This window comes from Hippocampus comes, unplaced genomic scaffold (genome assembly GCF_001891065.2).
Source record: "Hippocampus comes isolate QL1 unplaced genomic scaffold, H_comes_QL1_v1.1 scaffold76, whole genome shotgun sequence".
In the NCBI taxonomy this organism is placed as follows: domain Eukaryota; kingdom Metazoa; phylum Chordata; class Actinopteri; order Syngnathiformes; family Syngnathidae; genus Hippocampus; species Hippocampus comes.
Genome location: NW_017805277.1, coordinates 2618901 through 2638823, shown reverse-complemented (window position 1 = coordinate 2638823; position 19923 = coordinate 2618901). Strand labels below are relative to the sequence as shown.

Below are 19923 nucleotides of genomic sequence, written 5' to 3'. Positions count from 1 at the left end.
TAACAGGATAGTGTGCATACAACTTTGCACCCATAGGTAGCAAGACAGACTTGAGCATATGACTTTTTTTTTAAACCTATTGTTTTTGTGTTGTTAGAAATAAGTCGCCGATCTGTGAGGTTTCATCCGAAGGGTTTACTTTGCACTGAAATTTTAGTTGAAGGAAGCTGCTAGCAAAAATGCCTCACATTAAGAAACACTGTCGCTTACATTTACAGGGATCACAGTATTGGAATGCCTTATACATGTCCTTAGCTATAAGCAGCTAAATTAAAATGTGCCAGTTATGTTTTGTGTTCAGAATGTGTGTCGTGCCTTCAATAAATAATGCCATTAACATTCTTCATTTTTAAGGTTTGTTGATTGTGTTCACAACAACATTTAGTTGACCCACATTTGCTTGTTAAACAGACCGTACCATGCGTTTAAGGTAAAGGTTGTATTTATTGTAAGCAAAGAGATGACTGTCAAACAGAAACTTGAGCCTACTACATACAATTCTGTAATTGACAAAACGACCAAGTGGAGAGATTTTCAATCAAACAAAAGAACTAGCAATTGCCAGCACCTTCGAGTAGTCCCCCTCCATTCGTTTACGTAAATGAGTGGGTATGGGCACTTTAATCCTTGTTCCTGTGGGGTTCCCATTCTCCTCGATCAGAACAACGTTATTTGAATCGAAGCGTGGATTCATACGTTCTCCTGGCATTTTGTGGCCAACAATTAGTGCTGCTTTCTTCTGTCCTTTAATGGCCAGCAACACTTTGTCACCAACTTTTCCAACGCCGTTCTTGGTGTACACATGGATCACTCTTGGAGGCCGGTGGTAAGGTGTATTCCCGAGAGAGCTGTTATCCACCACTCGCACTCTGGTCATTTTTTGAATGGCGGCTACAGCAGAGGACACACTGGAGAAAGTTTTTTTACATTTATTTTTGACAGCATGCTGATTCAGTAGTCAGGCTGACTGGTATGGATATCTTCTTCATTAAAGAGACTCGCATAATGTAGTAGGAGTATAAAATATGTAGATCGTGTAGTAAACAGACGAGTTAGATAATGTGTTGACTATGTTTGTGATCCAGAGGTTATGAGATTTCATAAAATGTGATTGGCAGACCTCAGGGCAAAATGCATCGAACAAGTTGGTGTCGATTTGCATGTACAGTACGTCTATAAATATACTTAAATATAGAATAAAATTAAGTGTGTACACAATGTTAAAAAAATAATGTTTCTTGTTAAGCAACCTTTCAGCATAAATCAAATAACACAATAGTCATGGTGCAGGCTAAAGATCGGTGGCCCGCGCGGGCTGCCAGAAAACTTACCCGAATGTCCTCTGAGGAATTAAGCTCAGTGTATCAGCGAGGAGCCCGGTGACAGGTCTTGCAAACAGCTGCAGCGCCATCACTGCAAGGAATATTGTTCAGGATCTTTAAATTGTACAAAAGTCTGCGGCTAAAGCTATCGCTAACTTATGGTCGCATGGTGGAAACAAATAAACAGGGTCCATTTTTAATGTGAATTCATTCAAATAATTTCACACACAATTAAAAGCCCGATTTTGTCCTACCAACCCAATAGTTTTATCAAAAATGTTGAATTCTATTACCGTTCTTATTCAGTCCATGCCAATGTCAAATATGTGACGTAATTAACAAGCGACAAGAGGCGTATTACACATTCAATAAATTTGACGGATTGTAAATGTCGGAAATACGTTACCTTTTTAATGCTATTTACATATTAACAATGCGCACATGTCAAAGAAATCACTAATGTCGCAAATAGAGCTGGCTATTTTTTCCCCATCTAAATACGTCATACGCATGCGCTTCTGCTGATAGAAATATAGAGCATAGATTCTCCCAGCACGAAAGCTCTGTTAAGTGGTTCTGTTGCGAATCTGCTTCACATTTCTACAAGTCATACGTCTGTCTGCCATACTTCAAGCATGATTGGCGTCTCCGCCCGCTGGACTGGTCCGTCTTGACGGTTGTCCAACCGGCTGTCTTGACGTGCACAATAGTCACTGCGTTGACGAGCGCATCATTGTAAACAGGTCCGTGGTGTATAGTTTGCTGAGATACTAAGTTATCATTTTTCTCTTACCCTGACGTTGTGACGAGGGACGTTAAACTTAAAAATAAAATCCTTGTAGTTTGGTCGACTCCAACTGTCTTATGCTACGTTGAGCAGCTAATAGTTAGGCTACGCTTCACTGCTAGCCCCCATTGACGGAGTGACAAGTCCGCTGACGATTTAACTTGTTTAATGCATACGGAAAGGTAAGTCTACCTCCCGGCACGGGATTGAGCTCATTCACACCATTTGTCCTCATTTTAAACCGCGGTGAAGTTATAATGTCCATTTGGTACTTCTGAATGAACTTTATGCTTGCCAGCACAAGTAAACTGAGTGATATTGTTAGCGTTAGCAGACTAACACGATATACTCACAATAAGCGACTCTGGTCATTATTTATTATTACAAGGCGCTGTATTAAAGAACATCATATAATTGAAATAATAATTCTAATGACTCAACTCACTTAGGCCAAGATAGTGAATAGCGTAGCATACTTGTGATTATCTGTTGTCTGTCAGCCGATGATTACATGTAACTCGTGGGACACTGTTAAGATACAGAACGATCTATTAGGTAATGCAGCTCGTATGGCTAATATATGCATTACTTTCTGAGCGTGTTTGACTCCCTGTGGGAATTTGACCGATATCGAATCGGTAATTTACATATTAATTCAGCATTGCAACCTTGACATACTCCTGACATTATTTCCATTAGCTAACCGCAAGCGCAAAGTAAGCAGCGTCAAGTAGATTTGAGAGTCTTTTCAAAGAAGGTGACACGGACAATTAAGCAGTCAAAAAGTGTGCGGCCGCGTTCATGGGCACAGTAGGGTGTGCTGTGTCCTCCTTGGGGCTGACATCGGCCCATTTGAACCCTGCGGTCTCTATTGGTTTATTGTTGGGCTCTGGCTGCATCTTGCCGCAGTGATGTCACAGCATTCCATGGAGCAGATAAACGACTTAGTGTTAGGGCAGATGAGCACTCAGCATCGCGAATGCTGCTAATAGTGAGTGGGTCGAAGGCCAAATATAAAGGAGTGCAACTGTGTAAACACATGTACCAGCACACTCTAGTCTAGGACACCAGTGTTGTTTTTATGTCCTTATCAAAACACGCAAAGTATGTAAGTCTCAAATGGTGGTTGCCTGTACACGGTAGTGGGAAGTAACGAGTACGTCTTTGTTGTACACAAGTAAGTAGGTAACTGTACTTTCTGATTATCTTTTTATTCACACTTTTTACTCTTACCCTCTAAATACAAACACAGATATCAGTACTTTGTTCTCCTTACTTTCTCAAACTAGGCTTGTTGCTTTTTTTAACCTTTGAGAAAAAAGAAATACTTAGAGGTAAAGTCAACTGCATTTAAAATTGTCATTGCTTCAGTTCTTGGGATAGTCGTGACATGAAGGAACCTGAACCAGGAAATATTAATGATGATGCTGCAAAAGATTCAGAGAAAAATGGTATTCCCCATCCATCACCCTATTGAAGAGAATTATTTGGTGTTCTTGGCTCAAAGAATAATTAATTTAAATGTGTCAATTTGTGCCAACCCACAAATGTCGTCTTAAAACAACAGTGTTAATTATATCTTGTATCCTGTTTTTTCAGTGATCAAATTAGATCTTTTTTTTTTCTTCTCAGTACGATCACTATACCAGTTAATAAATTAAGGAAGCTGCTGTGAAGAAGTTATCCAAAAGGGTGTTGTTGCAAAAGGTGGGAGTACAGTTCCGCCTGCACTTGGCTTTTACTTACTTACAAGTCAATTTTCCCACGGAGTACTTCTTCCCATGTACGTTGTGTGGATACTTTTTCCACCTCCGTAGGATAAGAATAAATGCACTTTCATGTATAAAGCCTGTCTTCTTTATCAGCTATATTGTAGTGATCACCCAAAAAACAAACATGTTTCCTGAGCATCCATTTCTAGTCTATGGTGTTTATATTCCTTCTCACTGGTACAATTCCATGCTGGTAAAAAACAAACAAGTAAAAGGTGCCCGTGAGAGTAAAAGGCAATAGTGTTCACTCTGGAATGGATTAATCTTTCTATTGTTATTATTTCCGTTGTTTCCTATGAAGACCATTGTCTTCTGTACAACAATAACGTTTTACACTAGATATAATTGTTTCCATGAAGGCATAATTAGAGTAATTAAAACTGATATATGTACTGACCCTAGTGGGGCAAAATATTGCATGGCATTTTTTGATATGCAAAATGTGTTCAATTCGCATCAATCATCAAAAAATACAATTCCATTAACACAAGCAAATACTAAACTAAGTTTTAACTAGTGACATACATATATAAAGTATAAACAAGATCCCGTTTGTACATCTTATACCTACAGTAATGGGAAATACAAGAAGCTTGATGATGATGACTGGTCCTGAAAATGTTTGACTTTGATCTTGGAAGTGCCCTATTAATTTATAGAGAGAGCACAAAATAAATGATTTATTGTAACAGCACAAAATGGGAAGAATGAGCTGATTGAAAGAAAAATAAACACCTTTTGGTTGTCGTATGTGTTGTCAGAGCAGTTCGGCGTGTGATGAACAAGAGAAATGTCAGCTTTGGACAAAAGAGGACAGAAACTATTCATTTGTTCATGTTTCCCATTAGCTCTAAATTTCTCTTAACCGGAAAGCATTTTCGCTATTATCCTGTTCCTTTTCAGTGTGCATAAGCGATTTATACTGAGTGTTCTAAACACACTGGCCCTTATTTACAGATTGTCAGCATGTTGCAGTGAGTGATGCAAGTGCTGGTATTAGGGATGGCCATCTGGGGGGCGCAAGCTTGCTCTGACTCACAAAGCTGTACGACAACGCTGCCACCCAATGCCACCTCCAAAGAGTACTGCTACTCGGCCCGAATTCGCAGCACGGTGCTGCAGGGCTTGCCCTTTGGTGGCGTACCAACTGTTCTCGCCCTTGACTTCATGTGCTTTTTGGTGAGTTGTTCTGGAACATACGTCCATTCTATGTTTTTTTCCCCAAGGAGTACCAATATTTTAGTTTTCTAATCCATCCATTTCTTGAAAATAATTCTGCACTTCCAGGGCTTGCTGTTCGTGTTCTCTTTCTTGCGAAAAGTAGCGTGGGACTATGGACGTCTCGCCCTGGTCTCTGATGCTGACAGGTAAAGTATCTCTCTGTCAGGATACGTTTAAAGTCTTCGTTGTTACTTCAGAAATGTGCAACAAAAAGTAATGTGCTACGTAAAAAAAATAAAATAAAATAAAATCTTTATTTTTTATTATTTTAATCTTATTTATTATTGTTATTTTATGTTAACTGTTCTGTAGTGTTTTGTTACAGCTGAAGCTGCTGTGAAAGCGCTATATAAAGATGTATTATTTGGTATTGCATTGGCTGTCCTTCCTCAAATTTCACAGGATTACATTTATAAACGGTATTATCAATCCACTCCAATTTCTGTACAGCATATCAATGATAAGGAAACCAATAAGGAATCAATGACAAGTAGAACAATCAATGACATCTTATTTCTTCACAGCTGTTCTGTTGCTATGTATGCTAGGTTCGGGGAGGCATTTTCTGTCGAGCTTAGTGTGGCAAACAGCCACTCACAATCTGTTTTTATACCCAGAGTCATTGTCATGGATTAGTCTATAAAACAGGAAGTGTGTGTTTGCCAACAGTGAAAAGATGCTCATTACACTAAAGGGAGCATAGGCCTTGTCAATTTTTGTCCCAGACAAAAAAAAAACAAAGCAAAAAAATCGATTGAATACACAGTTGACACAGCAAAATTAAGCGATCTTAGGCTAACTGGAGCAAACCTCTCAAGGATTTGACCCAGACAGGAAGTCTGTGTCAGCAGCACATGGTGTGTCTGGTTGAGTCTAAGCACTTTCGGTGGAATCAGACCTGAAGTTAACCCTTTCATGCATCATTAATGATAACCTGTAACCTAATAACATGATAGGCTGTCCACTGTTGTAACCGCTGTCCCCGAATATTAAATTTAGATTAACAGCAGTATTATCAAATGAAATAATCATATTGATAAGACAAAACATCTACCGTTAATTCGCATTGTTTGTGAAATTTACACTTGGGCGTAACTTCACAAGATCATCAACAGTCATTATTGCAAGTAGATTTTTACAATTATGACATTATTCTTATAATTAAATGACATTTTTTCTTCCCATTTTAGTGTAGCCCCAATACATTAGAAATTATACTTGGGATCCAAGTTTCACCCAAACCCACTGATCAACCCCTAAAGAGATGCTTCGCGGTAGTGTGGTGTTCTGAAGAGTGGTTAAATAATTTCACCAATGCATTTGAATGGCAAGATTAAAAATGTCAACTTTAGGCAGTGAACACTAAAACCTTGTGGATTCTGAAAAAGTTTATCTCATGACATGCTGCTTTGTAACCCACATTTCCCAGCTGTGGACATTTGGATTTTACTCCTCCACTATTTTTGCAGCTGCGTGTCAACTGATAATTGGGTTGTAGCATAGTGGGGTGATGGGAGGGGGTGGCAGCTGTCAAAGTCCTTTGTCAAATATTATTCGTTGAAAGCAGATTATTTGAGTGGTGAAGCTCAGTATCAGAAACAGTGATGCGCTTATGTATCTGTTCATTGCTCGTGTTTTTTTTTTTGTTGTGTGCCAGGAAGCTAATTGGAATGCATATGGTGTGAAATGTTTCCTCGGTGAACCCGTCCATACTAGCAAGCAGATTTGCTTCGTATCAGCATAACTAAATGTTTTGCCTGTCTTTTCACCAGGAGAATGGATCAGCGTTACAGTCGTCTGGATGATCGGGAATAGTATGTTATGTTTGTATTGCCTTTTCCTCACTTGCTCCCTCTTTCTGTTGTTAACCTAGCTACCACTTTTAGGTTTCCTCATTCTTGGTGTTTTAGTTTTTCCTCCTCCAGGTGTTTCCCAGTGCCAGGGTCCTAAATGATTCTCACTCCTCTTGCCAATGTCATTGTTGTGCTGCTGTGTCCTTGTCTTTAATTAGATCTGTGTGTACTAATCTCTGTATTAACCTCTTTCTGAAGCATGGCCTCCTCCTGTGTGGCCGCACAGCATGATGCTCACAGACAAGACTCTTAGTAGAGGTTGTAATGCTACTTTATCTCCTCTTCACCATGACTGCTACACTTGAGACAACCCCTCTCTAATTTCTCATTGGAATGAAGGAGACCCTCTCGCGAGGGTGACATCATTCTTCTAATAAACATACTATGAGCTCCAGCAGAGCTCCAGCATTTCCTGAACTTATGATACCAAAAAGTGCTCATCTCATTCCCGCGTTTGTATATAGAGCAGGGGTCACCAACCCTTTTCAAACTGAAAACTACTTCTAGGATACTCATTCATGATAAGGGCTTTCATTTACACACACCTCGGCAATAATACATTTTTTCACATTGCCTTTAACGATGTTATTGTTAATGGTCTTCATCTGTGTGAAGATACTGATCACATTAATGATTTCTTACAATAATGATCAACCATGAGATGACAATGTAGGAAACACATAAATATCCTTATGTAACATATTACTAAAATTACTGCAAGTGTTCAAATTTTCTAATGTTCACTTCTTACCACATTCCTAGGAAATCACAGTGTACCATCTTTGGTGAGCTATTTTGAAAACAGGCCCACAGGCTACTGAAATGGTCAATACGGCCTGCCTGATGCCCACGGGCAGCATGTTGGTGACCCCTGAATAGAGTATATTAAGGGACAGCACATTCGCTCTGCTGAACTCAAAAGGATCTGCTTCGTATCTTTTTCATGTGTCTGGGCTTCTTCTGAGCTGAGTTCTCTTTGCGATGTAACAAGAATTTAGGAAGTTCCCAGACTCACTTTCCATGCTCTCTCATTTTGAAAGTAACTGTTGCTGTTGCACTGACTGTTAAGGAATGATCTCAAAACAGGATTCCGTCTCTAGTCTGTGCAAGCGCATACATTCCCTGCAATAAACCATGGGTCTTGTCTGAAAGGGACAGGCGAATAAATCCTGGCTCTTATGCTTCCAGTGCACCATTTTACAGTGTAAAAAGGTTGTGTTTATGTGTGTACAAACGTTTCCATTCTACTAATGGCAGTTCCAGTGTGTTGACTTTTCTTTTTTCCCTTTTAAACCATGACACTGCTTTGGGTTGTGTTATATTCACACAGTGCGGTCGCTGCCTTAACAGAGGCACCTGAACGCTATGAGCGCCTCACCTCAGTTTCCAGCTCGGTTGACATAGATCAAAGAGACACAGTAAGAATGTCGTTACTGTTACAGAATGGGCAAATGTGTTTGTCCTTGTTTCATTCATATTATTGCTCTTTTCTCTTATAGGGGTTCTGTTCCTGGCTCACTGCCATCTTCCGAATCAAGTCAGTCGGCCTTGCTCTTTATTAGAGACCCTGTATTAATATTTTTAAACATGATTTTTTTTCCCCAGGTGAATAGACTAAAGCCAGATACCTCCCGCTTTCTTGTTATGTTTTACCTTGTAGGGATGATGAGATAAGGGAGAAGTGTGGGGAGGATGCAGTGCATTATTTGTCCTTCCAGCGCCACATCATTGGCCTGTTGGTCGTGGTGGGTGTGCTCTCTGTTGGCATCATCTTGCCTGTTAACTTCTCAGGAAACCTACTTGGTGAGTTCACTGTGTTTTGTCACAAAAGGATGGGACCACTTTGCGTGACACAAAATTATCATGAAAAGCAGAAATGATGGTCTTTTTTTCCGACAGAAAACAACGCTTATAATTTTGGAAGAACTACTATAGCAAATCTAGATGCAGAGTGAGTATTTCTTAAGCAGCATATTTTCGCACCATTGTGATTTATAGTCTGTGTTGCTTAACACTTGATATATCAACTTTTTTATCCTATCCAGTAATGCACTTTTGTGGCTGCACACCATATTTGCATTCCTTTACCTGTTACTGACAGTATGCAGCATGAGAAGACACACCTCCAAGATGCACTACGCAGAAGATGACTTGGTTGGTTTCACAAAATTCCTTCCACAATCAAACGTTTTCAAAAATTATTGACATCCTCCCTCCCCAATTCACTGCAGGTCAAACGAACATTATTTGTCAATGGACTCTCCAAATATGCAGAAGAAACAGAAATAAAGCAACACTTTGAGTAAGGGCCTTCAAATATTTGTTTTGAGTGATTTCATGTTGAATCTCATTTCCTGTCTGCTCATGTACTCTATAACTGCATTAGAGTATATGAGAGCCATGCCTTTTCCTCTTAAAGCTGGTTTCGGCAACTATGTACTCAGTATGAGACAATGGCCGGACTATAAGAATAAATGTTGGTAATAGAAGCCAGATGAGTAGAATAAGCAAGTCATGTGTCATTTCCTTCTAGTGAGGAGGGGTGCTTGGCCCTTATCCCACTTAACTAACATTTATTATGCAGAATGTTGTCTCCACTCTTGTTGTAATACGATTCCCATTCTCCCTTTTAATAGGCAAGCGTATGAAAACTGTGCTGTGCTGGAAGCTCGCATCTGTTACAATGTGGCCAGGCTGATGTATCTGAACTCTGAAAGGTATCAAATTCACACAGAGGAAAAAGAGGATTCATCCATTATTTGCAATGTCATCAGTGTGAAATATGACTGTTTTGCATGCAGGAAGAAAGCTGAGCGCAGCAAAAAATTTTTCCTTGATCTGCAGGCCAAAGAGCACATGGCCACCATGATAAACCCAAAGCCATGTGGACACCTTTGCTGTTGCATCATCAAAGGTTGCGAGCAGGTCAGAAAAACATTTTCCATTATCTAAAAACAATAACACAGCTTAAAGCTTTCTGGCAGTCAAATGTCTGTCTGTCTGTCTGTCTGTTTTTGTAGATGATAGCTTTTTTGCCATTCTGATTATTTTTCTGATAACCTACAGTGGATATGAAGTCTACACACCCCTGTTCAAATGCCATTTTTTCTTTGTGAATTAAGAAAATTAGGCCGTTATAAACAATTTCCAAACTTTTTTCCACCATTAAAACAGCCTATAATCTACAAAAAGAAAAGAGAGAAGAAATGGTCATGTGGTTGCATCGTCTCCAGACCCTCTTATTAACTGGGCATTTGCCTGTGTTCTAGTAGGCTTCTCCTGACACTTTTGGATTTTAAGAAGCCTGTAGGCTTTGTGCTAACACTGATTGGCATTTGCAGCTTTTCATAAATCACTCTTCCTTGAATTTTTGACGATTGACTATGATTAAGATTACGGTACTACGACTTGCTTTTTTAAAATTGAGTTGTTGAGTTTATGTCATATTAATGGTGGTGGGGCAGGGGGAGTTTTAAAATTATTTCCAGTGGTTTCATTTTTCTACATCACACACAACTGGCATTTGAACAGATGTGTGTGGATTTCTGCATCCACTGTATGTTCATTTCAGAAATCCAATCTTAAACTCGCTACAACTCTCATCAATATTTGGATGTTTATCTCCCACACAGGAAGAGGCTGTGAGTTATTATACCAAGCTGGAAGCTCAATTAAAAGATGGCTACCGGAAGGAAAGAGAGAAGGTCAACAGGAAACCTTTAGGAATGGCATTTGTCACCTTTCAAAACGAATCCATAACTGCTATGTAAGAAATGCACTGTTTATATATTATATAGAAAAAGAACATGTGAATGCAGGTTAATGATTTTTCTTGGTTTGTCTCAGAATCTTGAAGGACTTCAACGCTTGCAAATGTCATGGCTGCCACTGTCGCCGAGAGCCTCGGAGCTCTGCATTTAGTGACAAACTCCAGACACACAACTGGACTGTGAGCTATGCCCCCGATCCACACAATGTCTACTGGTTAGTGTGAATTCAAGTCACTGTCTCTGCAATATCAGCTAAGTAACCAGCTGTGTTGGCCAGTCTGGCTTTTGATCTAATCGTTAGATAATTTTTTATCCCCCCCAGGGAGCATCTGTCATTGGGAGGATTCTCGTGGTGGATCCGCTGCTTGATCATAAACTGTGTCCTCTTCCTCCTCCTATTCTTCCTCACCACACCAGCCATCATTATCTCGACCATGGACAAGTTCAATGTTACCAAACCAGTGGAGTACCTTAACGTGAGTCCATTTGTTTAGAATATTAAGGGTTATTTTATTCTTATATCAATTATAAATAAATAAATAAATCATCCTCAGCCAACCTTATATTTTTTTTCTAAATTATACAAAGGTGCGAGAATTATAATACTCTGTAAATCTCTAATAATAAGTAATGAAGTAATCCCTCCAAGCTTTCCTGTTACTTTTGCAGGGAAATAGTTTGTCATATCTTAAATCTTCTTGTGTTTGTATGGAAAAACAATCACAAAGGTATCTTTTCTGTGCCCACGCAAGTCTACCGTGGCGAGCTGTTGAACATGGAGGCGGGTGAGACAGAGATTTTGTTTTCACAGGCGGACGCAGCTTGGTGTAGTTAACATCAGGCGCCGTTGTGGGCGTGAAGAAAGTTGACTTTATTTGCCACCATTTAAAGTGGGTCCTCACATTACTTTTAGAAACGGTACACGAGAGGCACAGTCCTTGACATGGCGGAAGAAGATACTGGCTCCGTGCAGTAGGTTGAAGCACGCAAAGTACATTTATAAGAAACTGCAAGCAGACCTCGATGGGCAGATGATGTCAGGTGGCTAGAGCGATCACAGATTTTTGCAGTGGGCACTCAAAGAGACGGCCTTCCAACTCAAATTTTTCATGTCCATGTGCCAAACTCCTCTAACCCCAACTCCTCCCGCCTCCGCCCTTTCGCTGTGCCGCGGTCAGAGGGGCGATTTTAAACAATAAACTAATAATAGTACTAATGTGTACAATGATTCACAGGGTTCAATGCATGCTATTGTCATTTTTCTGAATGAAATACGATGACATCCACCACACGTCCCTAAAGTGCAGAATCCATCCGTATGTGCCATGATCATGGTGCACAGTGGTCTGCCAAATTCCCAAACAAGCAAAATGATGCTTGCAATGTCACCAAAATCGAGATGCGGCAGTTTTTCCGCGTGAGTGCAGCTGTGCCGTCTACAATTATAGAGCCCTGAGACTTGACAACAGATTTGTGTATGTAAATTTGACCTTTGACTTCAGATAGGCCTTGGAGAATAATCCATAAAAGTTGGAGGAAAATTGATTTGAAAAATGCGCACGCAGTACTGAATCAAACGTACGGACAGATCTAAACTTCGGCCCTCACTTCAGACACTCAATTTAGTCGTTGAGTTCTTGTCACAACCTCTCAGTGTGTGTCTGCTTTTTGCCCACAGAATCCAATTATCACTCAATTTTTCCCCACCCTCCTCCTGTGGTCCTTCTCTGCCTTACTTCCTACCATTGTCTACTACTCTGCCTTCTTTGAAGCCCATTGGACGCGGTAGGGTTTTTATTTAAAGCAGTCATTTCAGGATGTGTGCGTGTGTGTTTGTCCTGTTTGTTTTGCCTTTAGTGTTCACAGATTGATAATGTGTCCTTTTGTTCCTACAGGTCTGGCGAGAACAGAACTACTATGCACAAATGCTACACGTTTCTAATCTTTATGGTGCTCCTACTGCCCTCCCTTGGTTTAAGCAGGTACTGCGTATTTTTGTTTTCACTGACAAAAAAATATGCACGATGGTGAAGTACTGTATTACGATGGTGAAGTACTGTATTTTTTTTTTTGTATGTATTAAATGATGTCATTTTGTTGTTGTTATCAGTTTTAACTATGGTCTTTTCTGTCTGTAGTTTGGATGTGTTCTTCCGGTGGCTTTTTGACAAAAGATTCTTGGCAGATGCGAAAGTGAGATTTGAGTAAGTTGCATGTGTGCAGATAAGCAATAGCTTTACCGCACTTATTCACTGAAATATGTGTGTGTTCACTGCTTATCTCATGATTTCAAACAATCATGCTGCACTGGAGCATATTTATCATTTTTAGGACGTAATCTGAATCCTTACAAATAATCCATGAGTAAATTAGAATGTTGAGTATTAAATGATAATTATCGAACTCGCACATTTTACCCGAAACAATAGTTAAACTTGTCTACATGTATTATGGCTTCATCCCACAAAAACATGTAAATGAGGTTAATTGAAGATTCTAAATTACCCATAGGTGTGAATGTGAGTGTGAATGATTGTCTCCTTGTCCTGCGACTGGCTGACAAACAATCCAGGGGGTATTTCCTGTCTCTAGCCTAAAGTCAGCTGAGCTCCAGTTAAAGCAGCCCTAATGAGGGCGAGCAGTATTGAAAATGAGTCAATGGAAGTGGATCGAAGCTTTTAAACTCTTTGATCTGTCTGTGCTGTCCACATCAGGTGCGTGTTCCTTCCTGACAATGGAGCTTTCTTTGTCAACTATGTCATTGCATCTGCATTCATTGGCAATGCCATGGACCTGCTCAGGATCCCCGGTCTGCTTATGTACATGATCCGCCTTTGCCTTGCTCGATCTGCAGCCGAGCGCAGGAACGTCAAGAGGGTTAGTATGTGATTTCCTCACCAACAATACTCAATCTGCTATTCCTTTTGGGACGAGTTGTACCATCTGTATCCCTTTTTGTGACCATTTATACCACCATATATTTTCTCACATTAAACCTGTGTTGCTCATGATGATGGAAAGTCTGGTTATAATTAACATTAAAAAATATGATCACTGTATGAATATTGTAAGACCATTTCTATGAATAGTAAATCCATCAGTTTTGGTTTTGTATTAAAGCAAGGTTTGACCAATTTTCTTTCTAAGTTTGAAGGTTAAAGTCACATGATTCAACTCAATAAATATCTGATATTTATCCTGTCATTCTGTAGCATCAAGCTTACGAGTTCCAGTTTGGAGCGGCTTATGCCTGGATGATGTGTGTCTTCACAGTGGTTATGACCTACAGCATCACCTGCCCAATCATTGTCCCCTTCGGTAAATTCTGCTTTTTCAATTGCCCTGGTCTGCAACTGATTATGCAACCTGATGCAATTATGTTGTTCTGTTCTTCATAAGCTTGCTCATCAGCCAGCCTAATAGGATTTGCTCTTACTTCATACTCCACTTCTTTGCACAGGGCTGATGTATATGCTGCTCAAACACCTAGCAGACAGGTACAACATGTACTATGCTTACCTGCCTTCCAAACTGGACAAGAAGATCCATTCTGGAGCCGTCAACCAAGTGGTGGCTGCTCCAATTCTCTGTCTATTTTGGCTTCTTTTCTTCTCCACGATGCGCTCTGGTAGAAAAGCACTCCCTCTACAGGCCACAAATGACAATTTAAAGCACCTGATTAACAGATGTCCTCCAAATTTCCTTTCCCAGGGTTTTCAGCAGCAATCTCCATGTTCACGTTCATAGTTTTGATCATCACAATCACTGTCTGCCTCTTGCACGTCTGCTTTGGACATTTTAAATATTTGAGCGCACACAACTACAAGGTAACAACACCTGTTAACTTATACTATTTTTATTTACATATTTTTTTTCAAACTTTAGTTAAATATGTGTTTTGTGTGTTCCAGATTGACACTCAAGAATCAGATGTGCCTGTGAATGGGCATATAGAGTGCACTACTGACTCCAACAAAGCTGCAGTAAGTAGTCTAGCAAATGTATTTGGACGTGTAAGTATCTCGCAGTTGGAAATGTATAGACCGTGTGCCATCATTAACCACCATGCAAACGCAGTACAAATGAACACAAAACCAGTCCCAGGAGCAAATACATTGAAGTATACGACTGTATTGATAAACTCAAACAACAATTACATTGTTAAAGGGATTCTGGCTGCAGCCAGCTGTTCTCATGCCCCTTCTCACCACAGACCTCAATTCTGCACCACCGTCAGCCTCTGGAAATGTGTTACATTTCAGCCAAACATTCGTCAAAATCAAATTCACTCTAGTTTGAAAATTAAAAGTAAATATGCCTTCTCTCTTTCAAATTCAATTATCAGGTCTAAGTATAGTTTAAAAAGTTCTGACCTTTACTACCTGAAGTAATGAATGAGGGGGGCTTAGTTTTAAATTTATTGAAAAACTGCAAAGGACTTTTTTCAAATTCAGCTCTGCCTGCGCCAAGTGAGTAAGAAGATGCTGTATTTCAAACAGCAATAACACTGTTGGAAAAGTGATACATGTGCCAGTTTACATTTTTAATGTAATGCAGCTTTATTTATTTATTTTAAAACATTCATTCTGGGCTGCAGGCTAAGACACAATTGAAAAAGTGATACATGAGCCGGTTCATATTTTTAATGTAGTACAGCTTTATTGTTTAACCTTTATCAACAATAAAGCTGAACGACATTAAAAATGTGAACCAGCTCATACACTCTCGAAGGGCTGCTCTTCTAAGATTTAGCGCTTTATATCAGGTCTTTTTTTTTCTGAAGATAACGTCAACAATCCCTACATGACCAATGGAAGAATAGACATAAATACCATGACATAAATGAATGCAAAGAACATTTACCTTCGGTTTGTTATGGATATTCTTTTTTTCAGTCTGTAGTAACATTCCTCTGCATTGTATCCTGCAGTTTCTCCTTCCTACATCTCATAAGTAGTTCCTTATTGAGACCTCAGGAGCTCAATTGTTTTTGACATCACCTTGGAAGGTTCGCTGATAAAGCTTTGTGACACGGATATGATACCTAAGAGTACATTGCATATGGAGTACTCTGATCTTGTCAGAAACTGTTGTCTTATTTATTTTGATTCTTAAAAATATATTTCCATTCATACATTATCTGAACTGCTTTATCCTCACGAGGATCGCTACGTACTGGAGCCTATCCCAGCTGACTTTGGGCAATAGGCGGGGTACACCCTGACCTTGTTCCCAGCCAATCACAGGGCACTTAAAAATATAGTTTTAACATTTATTTTCAAGGCAACATGTTTATTTGGAGTTAAAGAATAAGACAAAACCTGATAAATGGATATGAAATAAAATGACTCATATAACAATCGGTGGTGTTACATTCCACTTTTGGGAAATCATCAAGATGCGTGATTGAGGGTGTACTTTTGATAGGTGGGGGGGGGGGTGCTGGTGAGGCATATGTGGCAACCTGTAACGGGGGTTTCCAAGTCGACCGGCCGCAAATTGACTGGCCGTTTGGGAAACTTTCCGAAATTCCCAGAGGCCCCACGCAATATTTTGCCTCTCTCATCTAACTTTGCCTCTGATCACTTCCTGCCACGTGATGCAATCCTCAAATGTAGCAGCAGGGGGCACAGTAACCCATATAAACGTGGCGTCTTTCGAAAATCACTCACGTAATACAGACCTCTGGAAATGAGCATTATTTTTAATACAATGCTGAACACTGACGATCACATTCAGTGATTCCGATTGTGCAACAAGTGCATCAGCTAAAAGCTTTTTGAGAAATCTTGCCGATAGTGCTGCCTTGTAAGGTTGCTTTTGAGAAAGATTTTATTTGTAATCTTTGTTCCTCTTCTCAACAGCAGATGTACATCGCTGAGGTTCTGCAAGATCCAAATTCAGAGGAGGCCGGATCAGGCAGTGGCGAGGACGATGGTCAGGGGTCGTCACAAGATGAGGAAATAATCAATGTGGAAAATGGCCTCAACGAGGACTTCCAATCTGGAGAAGACAGCCTCATCGATAATGAAGTGCGACACTGAGACAGCAGAAAGTTCAAAGTCACTGAGAAGAATGCACTGAATACATGGACTGGAAGAGAGCCGACAAGTTCATCAAAGCATCTCAATTTGACAGAGGGATGTAAAACTAATGGATGCGTGTTGTCTACTAATGATTACATGGATTCTAGCTCAAGGATTCTTACATACTTACACCAGGACTACTTGCACAAGGAATGCATGAGCAGCAAAGCCCATCCGATCAACCTCCACAGGGCATGGACCCAGGGAAAAGACACAAAGGTAGACACGACCACGATGGTCCTGTCTTGAAGGGAATGATGTTCTCTCCTCGTCCTCAACATCATTGCACGCGTAACAAGAAGACTTCGAACTCCAGTAAGCTTGACTTTCCACAAAGGTACCGTCGATTGCGTGTCTTCAAGAAGTGGCGGGTTCCCCATAATCATCTGCTAGTACCCCAAAATGTCCCCACTCAGCGCTCCATATGGAATGTGGTTATCAAGTTGAGGTGCAGATGTTTCCGCAACGCTCATGCAAACCCATAGAAGCCTAAAAGAGAAGATGCCTATTTTCTTTTAGCACATGACCTTCTTGGGCATTGATTGGAACACATTTCCTTCCCACTGTGGAAGATGAGCGGTATCTTAGGACACTACAGTGAAGCGATGCAGCCAGTTAGGATTGCTGTTGGACTGCTGCTCCTGACCCCGATACAAGAGAACTTTGGGTTGAATAGGATGGACAGGTTGGTGGGTCAGTCTGGTATGATAGTTAGCTGTTTTCTGTTTTTTTTTTTTCCTTCCCCCATAGGTTTACATATTTACGCACAGATACTGACATTTTCATTCATTTTATGGTGGAAACTGGATAATGACTAGTTTGTCACGGACTTGTCCTTGTTAACTTTTGCAGAGGCACTTGATCACATAGATCCTGTTAGGTGTATTAAAAGTGGTTTGTAGCCATTTAAAGCCTCCCCAAGCTGATTTGTAAATTCATGAAATTGCGTACGATCTATGATAAAATGTTAAATCACAAAAGAACTCAACAGTCACAACTGTGGGTAAGATGCATTCAACATCTAAATACTTCAAGCTGAACGAAGTAACATTTGTTCATGTGAAATGCACCACACACACACACACACACACACACACACACACACACACACAATGGAGGCCTTACTGTACATCAAACTTGTCATTTTTTAAAATCTTACTTAGCAGGGGTGGATGGAAAATAATTTTATCTGTCCCGCGAAAAGGAAAAAAAAAGTTTCCCATTCAGTGATATTACAAAAGTTAATGTTTCAGACCCACTCCATTGCTTTCACAATGACAACTCTACTCAAACAGCTGCCAAGATCAATAGAAACTCCCATAGGGTCCAATCACAACACCGACAAGTGACCATGACCTGTTGTTAGAATGCGTGTATTATTTTGGTACTAACAAAATAATTGTCTGATGTGTTCAAGTGGCGTTCTCTTCTGATTGTAAGGAGACTGTTCCATACCTCGACATTTGCATACCTCTATTATGTCTTGAAATTTCTGAACGGGTTCTGGTGGGATACGTTGACAACGCTATTTCTTTTAACTTTAAATGTAGCTGACCACTGCAAGTTTTGATAAGATGCTAATAGTGCTAGCTAATAGGCGATCAGCTTTGGTTCACTGAACAACCATACATGTGCTCTTGTGTATTATAGCAGAAATAGCAGGTGTAGTGTCATCTCAAGGAGAGCATTTGTGTGTGTCAGTCTGTTGGCCTTAGGGATGTCTTATAATTTTTAAAATATTCTCTGTAAACTCATCGACATTGTGAATCATGTTTTACCGAATCTCCTCTGCATCTCTGGACTCACTGGAAATAAAACAATAGTTTTTGTTAACAACAAACCCCTCATAAATAGAAGTTGTCAGCTTGTTCTGTTTTCAGATTGTTAGGTAAAATGCTTTGTCTTAAAATTGCACTTTAAAGAAAAGAGTTTGGGGGGAAAAAAAGTCTTGTTTCGAGTTCCCTTCAAAAGTATTGCAATGACAGTTGCTTTCTTTGTGAGTTCTGAAGATATTTGGGTTTCAGGTCAAAAGTTCAATATGAGACAAACAAACTGAATTCCAGTTTTTATGTCATGGCATTTACATCTAGGTGTGTTAAACAACTCATGACATCACCTTTTCTTTGAAGCCAGCCACTTTGCAAGTGAGCAAAAGTATAGGGACAGACATTAAACCTGCTCAAACATTAAACCCAATACAATACATCCAGATTTATATAGCACTTTCACAACAACTTTACAAAACAGTTAATACAAAGTAAAATAATAAACACAGCACATAACATAAAAACACGGACAGTCGTGCAATCTCAACCACTTTTCCCTCATACGCTTTGTTGTTTGAAGCAGTTCTAGATGAAAGAGGAGTGAATCAAAGTGTCCTTTCACCAATGGATCAGAGACCTCATGCTCAAAATGTGCACACGTCGGCTGCAAGATAAGTTTGAATGTAAACAAGCAGCTGTAGCGTCCATTGAAGAAAAAAAGAGATTGGTTCACCAAAGCGAGGACCATTTAATATTTGGTGGCATATCCCTTAAAAGCAATAACTGCATCAAACCTCTGAATCATTGACACAAGCAGGAAGACAGATTCTAACCGCAAACTAAAGAACCGTGAGGAAGATCATGTGTTAACCACTAGATCACAACAAATTTATAACAAATCCTTTCTCATTATTTACCCAGTTATTACCAGGACAATTTATTGGATTATAAGCATATGTACATGTACAGACGCAATTCAAATGAAGTTGAGACGTTGTATTAAACAAATAAAAACAGAATACAATGATTTGCAAATCATGTTCAATATATATTTGATTGAATATACTACAAAGACAAGATATTTCATGTTCAAACTGATAAACTTTTTATTTTTTAGCAAATAAACACAAACTTCGATTTTTTTCAGCTGCAACACTTTCCAAAAAATATGGGACAGGCAAAAAAGACTGTAAATTGAGGAATGCTCACCCATTAAAACGGGGTTGGAACATCGCACTGATTAGCAAGCTATCTAATTTTTTGTGTTGTTGTTGTTTTGGGGGGGAGGGGTGACAATATAAAACTTTTTGTTTTTAAGCTCATTTTTGAACACATTTAAAACAGTT

At 39.6% G+C, this 19923-nt stretch overlaps 2 protein-coding genes across 6 annotated transcripts; one reads left to right on the top strand and one right to left on the bottom strand.

Annotated features, from left to right (window-relative positions):
- Positions 1 to 73: 73 nt before the first annotated feature.
- Positions 74 to 14322, bottom strand: mrpl14 (mitochondrial ribosomal protein L14). 4 transcript variants are annotated; one of them, XM_019870448.1, is made up of 3 exons: positions 14245 to 14322; positions 1332 to 1413; positions 74 to 908 (listed from the first exon to the last, which is right to left on the bottom strand). In XM_019870448.1, exons 2-3 carry the CDS (start codon positions 1409 to 1411, stop codon positions 539 to 541), a joined length of 450 nt encoding a protein of 149 aa, XP_019726007.1. In that variant the 5' UTR covers positions 1412 to 1413; positions 14245 to 14322; the 3' UTR covers positions 74 to 538. The 4 variants fall into 4 exon arrangements, with proteins under 4 accessions (XP_019726007.1, XP_019726008.1, XP_019726005.1 ...); XM_019870449.1 differs by having other exon boundaries at positions 14249 to 14312; XM_019870446.1 differs by lacking the exon at positions 14245 to 14322 and adding an exon at positions 1729 to 1861.
- On the top strand, positions 1958 to 17776 carry LOC109516160 (CSC1-like protein 2). Of its 2 annotated transcripts, none has more exons than XM_019870442.1 (24): positions 1958 to 2291; positions 4839 to 5060; positions 5169 to 5248; positions 6875 to 6916; positions 8286 to 8373; positions 8455 to 8492; positions 8616 to 8758; positions 8855 to 8906; positions 9001 to 9109; positions 9187 to 9257; positions 9592 to 9672; positions 9757 to 9880; positions 10588 to 10721; positions 10802 to 10939; positions 11048 to 11201; positions 12404 to 12510; positions 12621 to 12707; positions 12864 to 12929; positions 13440 to 13602; positions 13938 to 14043; positions 14186 to 14353; positions 14437 to 14552; positions 14637 to 14708; positions 16593 to 17776. In XM_019870442.1, exons 2-24 carry the CDS (start codon positions 4863 to 4865, stop codon positions 16767 to 16769), a joined length of 2514 nt encoding a protein of 837 aa, XP_019726001.1. In that variant the 5' UTR covers positions 1958 to 2291; positions 4839 to 4862; the 3' UTR covers positions 16770 to 17776. The 2 variants fall into 2 exon arrangements, with proteins under 2 accessions (XP_019726001.1, XP_019726000.1); XM_019870441.1 differs by having other exon boundaries at positions 1959 to 2291; positions 16590 to 17776.
- Positions 17777 to 19923: the final 2147 nt, after the last annotated feature.

What these genes read in the sequence shown, in the direction of transcription:
- mrpl14 (XM_019870448.1), bottom strand. Translation starts at nt 1,411, where the DNA reads ATGGCGCTGCAGCTGTTTGCAAGACCTGTCACCGGGCTCCTCGCTGAT. An exon ending in ATTCCTCAGAGGACATTCGG is followed by an intron (nt 909 to 1,331) that starts GTAAGTTTTCTG and finishes AACTTTCTCCAG; the next exon opens with TGTGTCCTCTGCTGTAGCCG.
- LOC109516160 (XM_019870441.1), top strand. Translation starts at nt 4,863, where the DNA reads ATGCAAGTGCTGGTATTAGGGATGGCCATCTGGGGGGCGCAAGCTTGC. An exon ending in CTTCTCAGGAAACCTACTTG is followed by an intron (nt 8,759 to 8,854) that starts GTGAGTTCACTG and finishes TTTTTCCGACAG; the next exon opens with AAAACAACGCTTATAATTTT. An exon ending in CTTCTCCACGATGCGCTCTG is followed by an intron (nt 14,354 to 14,436) that starts GTAGAAAAGCAC and finishes TTCCTTTCCCAG; the next exon opens with GGTTTTCAGCAGCAATCTCC.